Consider the following 14,967-nt stretch of genomic DNA (forward strand, 5'->3'; position numbering starts at 1 on the left):
ATAAAAGTAATGTTTAAAAAATAGATGGACAGAGTGATCCTATGTTCCCTAGAAAGTTCCCTATGGGGGACATAGGATTTTTCACTTTCCTAACTCCAAGCTCAGACACATGGCTTCGAGCTCGGAGCCAGGAAACTGCGCTCCCCACCCCCTCCCCCTTGTAGCCGGCACGGAGACAACCACGCCAGCTGCCTCTCCACACTCAGAAAATGGAATGAAGAGATGGGGAGAAGAGGGAATTCATGGGGGAGGGGAGAACAGGGTGACAGTCCTACAGTCATTCTTATGGCCACCCCAGCTTCCTTCCCTCTCCCTCCCCAAAGCCTCCGCTAGATGGGCAAAATCACCTATCTAGCTAAAATGCAGAGAGACAGGCACGACACATACATAGGTTCCTCGGAAGCCTCCGAGTTCAGGAGCTGACAAATACTCGGCAAAATCCAAAGGATTGCGTCCTTAGCCTCGGAATATTTTTTTCCTCACAATTATAAGTGTAGAGGCAACTCAGGAGTCAATCAAAAGCAGTGCCCATGATCCAGTTCAACAGGTAGGACTCATTCAGCTGCTTGAAAGCAGTAACAAGAGAAACAGAAAACTGTCCAGAAAACATAACATAGTAATATTTAAATTCAAAAGTGTGAAAACTACTTAAAGAGAACCAAGAATGTATATCTAAGAAGGTCAAATCCATTCATGAAAACTGGGAATTATTTAATTATCAATAGTTACATTTTTTAAAAAATTACTAGCTAGACATTATCGTCAACAATTAGGTTTCTCACTGCTGAATAAAACTGTGTACAAAGAAGATATTGACCTAGTTTGCACGTCGGCAACAACCCACGGTTAACAAATCGTGGGTTGTTTGAAACACAGCAGGAGCAAGCGCGTGTGCTGCTTTCCGTACACGTGCTGCAATAAGCAACCCAGGGATGCCCCATCCCTAGGTTGTTTGCATGGCATCTGAACCTGGAACTGGGGGCTGCTGGGGGACAAAACAAAAATTTGTAGCAACTATGACAGGCTCCATGAGTGACATACATATGTAAAGAGGGGGGTAGGAAGAGCTGCTTCACTGCATTCAGTGTGCTTCACACATCCACTTCATGACTTTCAGACTCCTGTGCAAATGGCTTCTACTGAAACGTGATAGCAAAAGCCTCTCTGTGACCATTAATGCAAGAGCCGACTGATGCATCACCCATGCAAATCATCACTTGATTTTCGAGTCAAATAGTGATGCGTATGCATGTGCAAACTGGCCTTCAGTCTCTTCTGCTGGGCTCCCTGGGTTATGCTAGCAGCTGTGTGGCACAGCCTAAGTCACAGACAAGATCACCCACACCACAGTGCCAGATGCCTGAGGTTGTTGTTCAGTCGTTCAGTCGTGTCCGACTCTTCGTGACCCCATGGACCATAGCACGCCAGGCCTTCCTGTCCTGCGCTCTCTCCCGGAGCATGCTCAAGTCCATATTCATTGCAGAGATGCCTGAGGTAAAGCCCAGTAATTTCCTATGCAAACTCCCCAGTTGCAAAAATCTGTTACAGTAGGACTCCTTATGCCAACAGAGAAAATGTCCAAGGAAATATATGATATTACATAAAAATTATGCTGTGTGGATGGATCCTCCTGCCATTGGTGAATGGAGTTGCAATTCCCAGGACATGGCCAAATGTTTAAATGCAGAAAAGGGAATCCCTCAAAATGTGTAAGTAGCTTTCCCGCCCCCAAAGGATGTCTTGCAAGGGTTTGGGTTTTTTCTATAGAGGACTGCTAATAAGCAAGAAAAAAGCTGTCTCTTTGTGCCTAGACACTTTTTGGTCCTTGGCAGTTTCCTCTTAGAGTGTCTCAAACAGAAAATAATTTAACTTTATTGTTCCATTGCTAGAAGACCTCTAGAGGAACCAAATCAAGCTAATTTGCCAAATTGCAGGCTTTTAGAAATAAAAAGGCAGGCAGGCAGGCAAGAATTGTGAGAACCTCTGGTAAGCAGGAAAGTCCTGAAAGATCCTGACACAAAATTCACTAGTGACATATTGTTGGCTGCTTTCACCTCTGCAACTGAATTGTAAAGTTCAAAGCGAGTTTGAAGAGTTTGTGCCAATTGCTCAGTTTCTGTGGGAAAGTAAGAGAATGGCAAAAAAAAACCTTCCTTCCATCAAATTATTTCTAGCACAAAGCAAGGATTAAAAAAGCTTTTCTAAAATCAGACCATAATATGTTCAAATGCAAAATATTAACTTCCAAAGAGAGGCAGGTTCAGTCAGGCTAGCGCAGAGGTCCCTAACCTTCTTGAACTGGTGAGCACGTTTGGAATTTTGAGGGAGTGTCATGGGCATTCTCACGAAATGGCTTCCATGGTTTGCCCATCATAAAATGGCTGCCATGGTAGGTGTGGCCAGTCATAAAACACCCATTTCCCAGAAGACAAAACTGGTGAGACACTCCAAAACTTAAACCTGCTCTTTTGAACTCGCTTTGCAGTATGCCAGCCTCCCAGTTAATTCTTTTTCATTAAAAAAATCTTAATCAAATAAAAACCAGGTGGGGCAGCAAGACTGATGGGCACCAAGAGAGGGCTAGTCAGTGGGTTGGTTAATCAGGGGCTTCTGAAGAACCATCTTGCTCTGAGGGGAGAAAAAAGAAAAACAGCCTCTCCTCACCACAGCTGAACAGCCTATTTTACTCACTACAGCTGACAGCCTATTTACCAGCAAGAATTAAGTGGCTTTCAGTGGGCTAAACCTGAATTAAGATGGGATGAGGCAGATAGTTTCCAGATCTGGGGGACTGACTGACGACTTTCAACCTTCAATGGTACAGTATTTCTCTATAAATTGGAGATATATTCTTGGACTGTGTTCACATTACTCCCAGCTATCATGCCCTGTAAAGCACACGAACAAAGCCTGATTTTGATGCTGTTGGGAGTATGTTTAGCCTGGCACACAGCCTGCATAACGAAGTCCAGTTTCAACAAAAGTTTAAAAGCTATGCAGAACAACTTGAAGAGAAAACAGTAATGCCAGAGCACAAGTATTGTTTCTCACAACAAAGCATGGGCAGGATCCGATTCAAGATACACAAAACATAGCAGTACTGTCAACTCAGGTCAAAGTAGTAGCCTTTCTAAGACCATGCCTTGAACTGTTATGAAACACAAAGCATACAACCCAGCATGCTATAAACAATGACAGCAAGGGGCCACTGGGAGAAAAAATGGATTAGCCAATTGGAATTTTTATGCCAGGCTACGGTTCCTTAACAACTAGTTTATGATTATTGGGATTTATCGTTCACCCCCTTCCACGTACACAACTGCCTGGGGCAATGTACTTATTACAAACACACACAATAAAAACCAATCAGAACCACCATTATGTTTAGCATAGTAACTCCCTGTAAAGCATGGTTTGCACGTAACACTAACCCATGGTTTATTTAAACCATTGTTTGTTGCTCTACCCAGGGCTTGTCTGGCAAATGATGGAACAAACCATAGTTTTTTGTCTTCTTCCCTGGGTCGTTTGTTTCCCTCCTCCTTCGCCCACTCCCTCTGCTTGTGGCACTGCAGTCCTGGCATGTAAAGAGGCTGGGTTGTTTGACCACTCTTGCCTGCTGCCTCTGTAGCCTGGCAAAACAAACCTTGAACAACCCACAATTCTGGGTTTGCACATTACAACCCATGGTTTAAACTCACAGTTCACAGCCCATGGTTTAATCCCACAGTTCATGAGCCAACAACAAACCATGGGTTCTCTTCATGTGTTGTTCATCATTAACAACCCATAGTTAACCCATTCCAGGTTCATATGTAATGACAACCCACAACTCAACAAACCATGGTTTGACGTTACGTGTGAACCAGGTCTAAAACTAGCAACACCAGAGAAACATATTTCCAAAGGCTGAGCGGAACATGCAATTTTTTAATCATTTCCCTAACATTCAATAAAGGTAGTTCAAGATAAGGTGCTCTAGGGAGGGGGTTTCAAAGCCACTGTGCCATAAGAAGGCACGGTCACACACCCTCCTCGTATAAGCCTCCCTACCAACTGGAATGCAGAAGAGAACCTTTAGTCAGATATAAAGGCATAATTTTGCAACAACATTGTTCAGTTACTAAGGAAAACAAAATGCTGAGAGATGATGAGGGCAATTAAATAATCAGATTCTGCCCAGTGATTTCTAAGCTCATTTTATAATTTCAAACCTTTGGACTTTCTACATTAGGGTTTCTACATAAGGGTGCAGTCACACGCACACATACTTATCTGGGAGTGAGCCCAAATTGAACAGAAGGTAGGCAAACAGCACCTTAGAGCTCACTCGAGCCAGACTGTCCCATTCCCCCACAGGGCCACCTACCACCATCAGACCTGCGGGAAGGATTCCAGGAGAGAGATAAAAGGCAAGCAAATACCACTTCAGAGGCTGCTCCAGCTGGACTTCTCTGCCCCCACCCCGCCCAAATTCAACACGGCCATCTATCACCATCAGCCTGTGGAAAGGATCCTGATCACTTTTTAAACATGAGTATTTCTTATTGTTATTTTATTAATGATTGTTAATGTTAACTTGTAAAGTGCCTTGGAAGGATTTGCATCCTGAAAGGCAAGATATAAATAACTGTAATAAATAATAAACAAACACAGTGGGACTTACTTCCATGTAAATATGCATTGCACACTGCATGTGAAAGCCTCAACAGAAGACATCACCCGCACCCCAGGAAATCACCACTACACAACATATAGGGCAGAAATGGCCCACTTCCACACTCCCAGGGGCCACCCCATCCTCCAGCCACTAGTCCAGGGGTCAGACAATCCAACAGACTCCCAGATGCTAAGACTCTTGAACAAAGTTGGCAAAAACAACTTAGTGGCTTCACAGGTACTAAACACATGCAGCACAATATGAGATCATCAATACACAGAGAGATCATTGTTCCTCCAAAATGTTCCCCTCAAAAAGCTGTGGTCCTTTGTCTTAGCAGCACAACACAAGGACTTATTGCTCTTTTTCTTAAAACTGAAACTGTGAGCAAAATTTTTTTGTAATGACAGCTTGATTAACATTTGGTAGGATTGCAGGGGGGTGGAGGAGATAAAGTTGTTTCAGATGCTGGATGGCCTGCAGGCTGGAAGACAGCCATCTCCAATACAGACAGTTCACCTGAAGACAATAGCAACAAATAGTCTTGTGGCACCTTAAAGGCGAACAAATTTATTCTGGAATAAGCCTGAAGATAATGGACGCTGAAGGAAAGCCATCTCACTTTAAAGCAGAAAGACCAGATTTCTGGCTATGTCTCAAGGAAGCTGAACCACAAGCTCTTACTGGAGCGAGATTCTACTTGCTTATAAACTGAGTTAAACAAATGTAGTGCAATACAATAGCCACGCACATGGCCCCACAGGGCTGAAAACTCTCAGGTACCTGATTCTCTAGTGCTCCTAAAGAATCAATGTTGCCTCCAAAGCACTGAAATATTTGCAGAGCTCTCATTGACAGGAGTTGGGTTGACAATGAAACCAAGGACTGAATTAAGAAGGCTCTGCACCACAGCATAAAATGTTGTTTCTTGCCAAAGGCCGGGTTCTTTTTTGCAACACAATACAGAGCTCACCCGGTGGCAATTCAGCTGCAATTTCCTGTGAAGATGACACAGGAAAAGAACAAAGCATCTGCTGCATGCTGTCTAAATATTCACACTATAATTCTGACTCCACCAACTGGAGAAGTAAAAAAAACCAAAATGCTTCAGTGTTCTGTTGGAAGAGGAAAGGTATCAATGTTTTACACATACACACACACATATACAGGTGGCCACTTCAACACTTGCCTACATTTCGCAGATGTCCCCACAGCAAATCCCTATACACAAGGGTACTAACAACTTGTCTCTGACTCAGTTATTGACACTCCCCTTATACCAGTTATTTACACTGACACTCCCCTTATACCAATTCAGCTTTGCTGGTATTAGTCAGAGATGCTGGAAGAGAAATTGGCACTTTGATTTGTACATCTAGTGAATCATCCGATTCAAAATCCTGTCTCAGACTGCAGCAAGCACAACAGCAGATGCTTAATATATTGCTTAGAATTGTCCACAAAGCAACCACAGGAAGGGAGACAATTTCTTCACCAAGAGTGTTAACAGCTTATTCCACTTTCTTTCTTTTTTAATTACTTGACAGTCATGTTGCAGACATCGTCTTCCGATTCTATTTGTTTCTAAACAAGCCTGCTAATTATCTGCCTCATTAATGATATCCCAAAGCGATCTCGTCATGCAAACCTCACATGCACACATTAGGAACTCAAATGGATACCCTCTTTTAATAACTTCATAAAAGGCTGGAAACACAACAGCATTTCATAACCTAAGTCTACAACCCTATGCACACTTTTGGGGGAATAAGCCCCAATGAACACTGCAGGACTTCTAAATAAATGTACATAGGAGGATCAAGCTGCAAGGCGAACACTTCTGCTTTGTTGGCCAGAGTAATTGGGCCATGTTACAGTCCCACAGCAACCCAACGTGCCTACAAAGCATTCTCAAGTGTTGAAAGTGAAATAAAGGGGGCAAATTGAAATAGGACTTTGATTTTACATTCATCTTTGATACTGAGCTAATCCATCACCTTTAGGAAGCTGGTAATTGCCTTACAAGGTCCTTTGGAATACCACAGCTCATTACTTCCTACCCTTGGCTGACACACAGTATATAGTGTAAACATAGAATCATAAAGTTGGAAGGGGCCGTTTAGGCCATGTACTAGTTTGTTAGCACTATGCTGATTGTAGAAGATCCCATCTTAGCGCATGGGGCCAAGCTAGGCGTGGCCAGGCTATTGATTTGGCCATTGTGTTCTGCTGAGCAACATAAACAAAATGTTGACCATCAGACTGGAAAGCTAGCTAATACTCAGCTACAAACCAGTTCAAAGTTTATAGTCAAGTCCATGTGTTGATCATAATGAAGAGCAAACAAACTACTATGTTTTTTTAATATTCTTGGTGCAATTTAGCAACAGCAAGATATGGTGTTAACAGCAATTTATCTCTGCTTACAAATAATTACTGAACTTTCTGCCATTAAGTTATTTCAACAAGAAGCTGGGCCACTTGTCTGCACCTTATCTCCTTTAAGATAGAACATTTGAACAAGTAATGAGGAAGATCTTAGCTACCTTGTCCCTGCAAATTCAGAGTCTCTGATCAAAGGGTATTTTCCTAAACTGGCCTTCTAGTGCTGCTGCGGTCATTTGTTGTGACAAAAGCTTTTCTTGTCAGATATTAGGTGCCTACAGATCATGGCAACTTACTAATGCAAACAAAACTTTAACATGGAAGCACACTAGATTTAACCAGTTGCATCTGGTAAACTCTCTGCCACCCTTCCCTAAAGATAGTGATTTGCCAAAGTCACTTAGGGCACAATCCTATGCATGTTTAGCCAGCCAAGCTAACTGGGGAATGCTGGGAGTTGTAGGCCATTTCTCTGTCTAAACATGCATAGGATTGCACCCTTACAGTCTTGTAACTGTGACCAGATCGATTCCTACAAGAATGGCAGTTTGGAAGCTCTTGGTACAAAATTCTACCACCTGACTGCTAACCGGAGTCAGGCCCAAAAGACACATTATTCTTGTTCTGGTTCACTTGTAGCACAACTGTGGAATTCAAGATGCTGGTTACGACCTTTCCAGCACTGAATGGCCAGGGCCAGCATATTTGATGAAGCACTTTTGCCCATATGATCTACTGGAGAAGCTCTGCTCCAAATTAAGGGCCAGCCCAACCCAAAGTGCAGTACAAACAGCTACCTTGGGAATCAAAATTCAAGAGGCACCAGGTTATGAAAGAAATCATCAAGGGAGGAGTGGCAAACACCCTCTGAGAGCCTTGGGGCAACAGAGTATGGGGTGAGTGTGTCTGTCCCAATATTCCCAGTTGTAGCTCCTTCCTCTGACTCATGTAGCAGGGGGAAAGGGCTTCAATCAGCATAACCGGAGGAATTGCAATCCCACCTACACCTGTATACAAGATGCTGAAGGAGAGGGAAGCAACTAAGGGCACAATCCTATGCATGTTTAGACAGAAAAAAGTCCTACAACTTCCAGCATGCCCCAACCAGCATGACTGGCTGGGGCATGCTGGGAGTTGTAGGACTTTTTTCTGTCTAAACATGCATAGGATTGCGCCCTAAATCAGTTTTTAGCAAGACTGCAATAGAACTCATATCCACACTGGATCAAGTCAGTGGCACAGTTCACACATAATGGTCAAAATGGTGGTCTATGCATTGGGCTCACACATTCCATCCTACATTCCAGATCCCCTCTTTTGTTCACCATGGCTTATGGAAGGTATGAAACTCAGATGGGGGGGGATCCCACCCTCCTGGGTTCCCCAGAAGGCAACACCCCTTCCACTGATCCCATCCCCTTTCCCCCCAACCAAATCAATATGTTAGGATTTTTGGAATTTTGATTCCACCTCTTTTGCCTTTGGCCCTGGCCCTTTGCCTTTAGCCACACCCATCCCTGAAATGAGGCCCCCACAACCTTCTCCAAAATGGAATTCAGCCCTCGGGCTGAAAGAGGTTCTGCACCCCTGGCTTATGGTTTGTTTGTTTGCTTGCTTGCTTATGTATTACATTTCTATATCACCCTATCCATAGCAGAAGCTCTCTGGGCGGTTTACAAAAGTTAAAACATTAAAATACAATATACAAAGTTTAAAAGCTATTTACATAAAAGCATAGGGTCAGTATATACAAACAACCTATAACTAAAAACTTTGAACTAAAAACTATTTAACAAAAACAATCCATCAATAAAACAACACAGCTTAAAAATGGTATACAAGAGACAGAAAAACGGGTTTACCCAAATGAAATGCAAAAACACTTTGACTGAACCAGGAAATGAGGGAGGGAATTGTAGCATGCAAGAGCAAGATGGAGTGCAGGAGAGCCTGAAGTAGGCCCAATAACCAAATCATGGTCTGACTTACATGTGGGTGATAAGATAGGGCTCCCTCTATGGTGGCACCACAACTGGAGAATATATTCCCAGAGAAAGGGTGCCAGACCATAAAGATATTTGAATATGGAAGACAAGCAAAACCGCATTCAATTCAGCAGGTTTTAAATGTACGACTAGTTACTTCATCTTAATTATTTTAATGTTGCAATTATTTTACAGTGCTGGATTATTTGTGATATTTGTAATTCTGGTTTGCATATCACTTCAAGCCCAATTTCTGTAGGAAGCCAATGGAGTAATTTTTATTGGAACTGAGATATCTTGCTGGCAACAATGCTATAGATTTCATGACAAACCTTCAACCTTTGCTACATTTCATGAAGACCCTGAGACTTGCCTCTAAGAAAACATTCTTAGGCTGCAAGATCCAGGTCGTCATTAGCATGCCTCCAATTGTGATTTCAAGGGGGAGTGTGGGTGCAAGAAATAATAGAGAAGAAAATGCCTTCCTTGACATTCAACCTTAACTTTCCATTTAAAAAAGTTTTAGGAACACTACAAACTTCAGATTTGACACAAATACATAAATCACTTGGTGAAACATCCATAGTTAGCCCAGTTTTGCAAGAGAATTTAAATTCATTACCGCTGCAAAGTTTTTCAGACAGAGAGCACAACGCCCCTGATCCCTACCTAAACATGTTTATTGCCACTCTCACATCCCTATTTTAACAAATTACGTCTAGGATATAAACCTCACCAAAGCTTGGGGAGAGGGGGAAAGGGAGAGAGAACGAACATGCAACCTTGACTGGCTGAAACTGGATGGGGAAAGAACAGGGAACTCAGCCCTGGCTGGGAGACTGCAAGGTGACAGCTACTGGGAGAGTCTGAAGGTGAGTTCCCAGGACTACTCACTTTTGTCCCACATTCACTAATCTGAAATAACGCAGCAACTGTATACACACTTATTTGGGAGTAAGACACTTGGAATTCAGTGGGGCTCACTTCCAAGTAAACATGCATTGGATTGCACACTGGAATGCTGCAGTCCTGAAACACAGTTTCTAAGTAGTAAAACCCACTGAACTCACCAGGGCTTGCACCTCAGTAAACACGCTTAGGATTGGGTCATAAAAATACAATCCGATATGGTGCCCTGGGAGAAAAGCCTCAGTAGATTGAGGAAGCCTTGTTTCACAGCACACTAAGACTACAATTCTACACCCTTGGAAGCAAGCCCCATTGAATCCAATTTACTTGGAAGCAAGCCCTACTGAAACCAATGGAACTTACTTCTTAAGCATAAGAAAATCCATAGATAACCGTGCTGATTCATGAGGGGGGGAGACATCCAAAATCCATGTAGACATGTGGTAGGATAGCACTAAGGGGAGACCTGGGTTGTTGGGTAAGGTAGCTTGGTTGATTTCTGGGGATGTTATTTTTAAGCCACTCCTAACAGAAGTAATGGGCTGAAGGATGATGCAAAGGCGCATTCCGCCCTCTTAAATACATACCCTAAGAGCTGGAGTCACCTCTTCCCTTCCTCCCCAATGCAGCCAAATCATAGGTGAGTCCCGTTCTGCAAAACTTGGGGGGGGGGGCCCTCCACTGATGCAAGATCGCCGCCCGAGTTTGCTAAACAACCCCCCCCCCCATCTCACCCTTGCCTCACACACACCCCATTCCCTTTAGGAGAAGGAAAGTGCACCGGCGTTACCCCTTAGAGCCCACGGGGGAGAAAAGGACACAGACCCCTTTCTTCACCTTCACCCCAGACCCCGGAGGCGGCGAGGCGGCGAGCCTGCCCCTGCTCCAGCCGCCTCCACCGCCCGCCCTTTCAAGCGCTCACCCTTGACTTTGCCGAAGGTGCCCACGCCCAGCGTGTCCCCCAAGATGTAGTGTCCTATCTTCACCCGCCCGTGCTCATGTTTCTGTTTATCCGCCGCCGCCATCTTGCGCCAAGAGCCGAGCCTGCGCAGAAGAGAGCGAGGAACGAGACGGTCCCCCCCTCCTCCCCCCCAAGAGAAGGCGGGAGGGGGAAGCCAGTCGAGGCAAGGAAGGAGCGGCTCAACCACACAAGCGCCCGCCCGCTTCAAAACCACAGGAGCTCTACTGCTGCTGAACGGGTTCTTTGGTTGTTCCTCCTCTCCGAATGGGAGATGGGGGGGGGGGGAGCACCATGAAATGATTACTACTACGACTATTATTATTATTATTTCTGCTTCATTGACTACGCTCAAGCCTTTGATTGTGTGGATCACAACAAACTGGCAAATTCTTAAAGTGATGGGAGTACCAGACCACCTTACCTGTCTCCTGAGAAACCTGTACGAGGGTCAAGAAGCAACAGTCAGAACCAGACATGGAACAACCGATTGGTTCAAAATTGGGAAAGGAGTACGACAAGGCTGCATATTGTCACCCTGCTTATTTAACTTATATGCAGAGTACATCATGAGAAACACCGGGTTGGATGAATCACAAGCCGGCATTAAGATTGCCCAGAGAATTATCAACAACCTCAGATACACAGACGATACCACCCTAATGGCAGAAAGCGAAGAGGATCTAAAGAGCCTCTTGTTGAGGCTGAAAGTGGAGAGTGCAAAAGCTGGTTTGAAACTCAACATTAAAAAAACGAAGATCATGGCATCTGGCCCCATCACTTCCTGGCATATAGAAGGGGAAGAAATGGAAGCAGTGACAGATTTTATTTTCTTGGACTCCAAGATCACCACAGACGGTGACTGTAGCCATGAAATTAAAAGATGCTTGCTCCTTGGGAGCAAAGCTATGGCACACCTAGACAGCATAGTAAGAAGCAGAGACATCACCTTGCCAACAAAATTCCGTCTAATCAAAGATATGGTTTTCTCAGTGAAGCCATAAGCTATGCCGTGCAGGGCCACCCAAGATGGACAGGTCATGGCAGAGAGTTCTGACAAAATGTGGTCCACTGGAGAAGGAAATGGCAACCCACTCCAGTGTTCTTGCCAAGAAAACCCCATGGAACGTATCACAAGGCTAAAAGATATGACGCCGGAAGATGAGCCCCTCAGGTCGGAAGGTGTCCAATATACTACTGGGGAAGAGCAGAGGGTATTTCCAAGTAGCGCCAGAAAGAGTGAAGCGGCTGGGCCAAAGCCGAAAGGACACTCAGCTGTGGATGTGGCTGGTGGTGAAAAGAAAATCCGATGCTATAAAGAACAATATTGTTTAGGAACCTGGAATGTCAGATCAATGAATCAAGGTAAGCTGGAGGTGGTCAAACATGAGATGGCAAGACTGAACATCGACATCCTGGGAATCAGCGAACTAAAATGGACAGGCATGGGCAAATTTAATTCAGGTGACCATCATATCTACTATTGTGGGCAAGAATCCATTAGAAGAAATGGAGTAGCACTCATAGTCAACAAATGGGTGGGAAAAGCAGTACTGGGGTACAATCTCAAAAACGACAGAATGATCTCAGTACGAATCCAAGGCAAACCATTCCACATCACAGTAATTCAAGTCTATGCCCCAACCACTGAGGCCGAAGAAGCTGAGGTTGATTGGTTCTATGAAGACCTACAACACCTTCTAGAACTAACACCCAAAAAAGATGTCCTCTTCATCATAGGGGATTGGAATGCTAAAGTAGGAAGTCAAGAAATCACCGGGATAACAGGCAGGCATGGCCTTGGTGTACAAAATGAAGCAGGACAAAAGCTAATAGAGTTTTGCCAAGAGAACACGCTGATCATAGCAAACACTATTTTTCAACAGCACAAGAGACGACTCTACACATGGACATCACCAGATAGTCAATATCGAAATCAGATTGATTATGTCCTTTGCAGCCAAAATGGAGAAGCTCTATACAGTCAGTAAAAACAAGACCTGGAGCTGACTGTGGCTCAGATCATGAGCTTCTTGTTGCAAAATTTCGGCTTAAATTGAAGAACGTAGGAAATACCACTAAAACATTCAGGTATGACCTAAATCATATCCCTTATGAATATACAGTGGAGGTGAGGAATAGATTTCAGAGATTAGACCTGATAGACAGAGTACCTGAGGAACTATGGACGGAGGTCTGTAACATTGTTCAGGAGGCAGCAACGAAATCCATCCCAAAGAAAAAGAAATGCAAGAAAGCAAAGTGGCTGTCTGATGAGGCTTTACAAGTAGCTGAGGAAAGAAGGGAAGCGAAAAGCAAGGGAGAAAAGGGAAGATCTATCCAACTGAATGCAGAGTTCCAGAGAATAGCAAGGAGAGACAAGAAGGCCATCTTAAATGAACAATGCAAGGAAGTCGAGGAAAACAACAGAATGGGAAAGACTAGAAATCTCTTCAAGAAAATTGGGAGATCTCAAGGGAACGTTTTGTGCAAAGACGGGCATGATAAAGGACAAAGAAGGCAGGGACCTAACAGAAGCAGATGAGATTAAGAAGAGGTGGAAAGAATACACAGAAGAACTATACAGGAAAGATCTGAATGTCCCTGATAGCCATAATAGTGCTGTCACTGAACTTGAGCCGGACATCCTAGAGAGTGAAGTCAAGTGGGCCTTAGGAAGCATTAGTAACAACAAAGCTAGTGGAGATGACAGTATTCCAGCTGAACTATTTAAAATCCTAAAAGATGATGCTGTTAAAGTGCTGCATTCAATATGCCAACAAATTTGGAACACTCAACAATGGCCACAAGACTGGAAAAGGTCAGTTTACATTCCAATTCCAAAGAAGGGCAACGCCAAAAAGTGTTCAAACTACTGCACAATTGCGCTTATTTCACATGCCAGCAAGGTGATGCTCAAAATCCTACAAGCTAGGCTTCAGCAGTATGCGAACCGAGAACTACCGGAAGTACAAGCTGGGTTTCGAAGAGGCAGAGGAACTAGAGATCAAATCGCCAACATTCGCTGGATCATGGAGAAAGCAAGAGAATTCCAGAAAAACGTCTATTTCTGCTTCATTGACTACGCTAAAGCCTTTGATTGTGTGGATCACAACAAGCTGTGGCAAATTCTGAAAGTGATGGGAGTACCAGATCACCTTACCTGTCTCCTGAGAAACCTGTACGAGGGTCAAGAAGCAACAGTAAGAACCGGACATGGAACAACCGATTGGTTCAAAATTGGGAAAGGAGTACGACAAGGCTGCATATTGTCGCCCTGCTTATTTCACTTATATGCAGAATACATCATGAGAAACGCCGGGTTGGATGAATCACAGGTCAGAATTAAGTTTGCCAGGAGAATTATCAACAACCTCAGATACGCAGACGATGCCAGAAAGCAAAGAAGATCGAAAGAGCCTCTTGTTGAGGGTGAAAGTGGAGAGTGCCAAAGCTGGTTTGAAACTCAACATTAAAAAAACTAAGATCGTGGCATCTGGCCCCATCACTTCCTGGCATATGGAAGGGGAAGAAATGGAAGCAGTGACAGATTTTATTTTCTTGGGCTCCAAGATCACCGCAGACGGTGACTGCAGCCATGAAATTAAAAGACGCTTGCTCCTTGGGAGGAAAGCTATGGCACACCTAGACAGCATAGTAAGAAGCAGAGACATCACCTTGCCGACAAAGGTCCGTCTAATCAAAGCTATGGTTTTCCCAGTAGCAACACATGGCTGTGAGAGCTGGAGTATAAGGAAGGCTGAGTGAATTGATGCTTTTGAACTGTGGTGCTGGAGAAGACTCTTACGAGTCCCCTGGACTGCAAGGAGGTCAAATCAGTCAATCCTAAAGGAAATCAACCCTGAGTGCTCATTGGAAGGACAGATACTGAAGCTCAAATATTTTGGCCACCTAATGCAAAGAGAAAACTCCCTGGAAAAGACCCTGATGCTGGCAAAGATTGAAGGCAAAAGGAGGTGGGGACGGCAGAGGATGAGATGGCTAGATAGCATCACCAATGCAATGAATATGAACTTGAGCACACTCCGGGAGAGAGCGGAGAACAGGAA

General features: G+C 44.0%; 1 protein-coding gene across 1 annotated transcript in view; it reads right to left on the reverse strand.

Moving 5' to 3' along the window:
* PRKAA1 (protein kinase AMP-activated catalytic subunit alpha 1) overlaps nucleotides 1-10,972 on the reverse strand; it is a 36,232-nt gene extending 25,260 nt beyond the window's left edge. The window contains exon 1 of the mRNA XM_084833103.1: nucleotides 10,862-10,972. Within this exon, the coding sequence (XP_084689229.1) occupies nucleotides 10,862-10,964 (103 nt within the window). The 5' untranslated portion in view covers nucleotides 10,965-10,972. The remainder of the gene's footprint in view (nucleotides 1-10,861) is intronic.
* Nucleotides 10,973-14,967: the final 3,995 nt, after the last annotated feature.

Source organism: Heloderma suspectum, chromosome 2, assembly GCF_057233095.1.
Source record: "Heloderma suspectum isolate Gila_16-S chromosome 2, 16-S_ref, whole genome shotgun sequence".
In the NCBI taxonomy this organism is placed as follows: Eukaryota; Metazoa; Chordata; class Lepidosauria; order Squamata; family Helodermatidae; genus Heloderma; species Heloderma suspectum.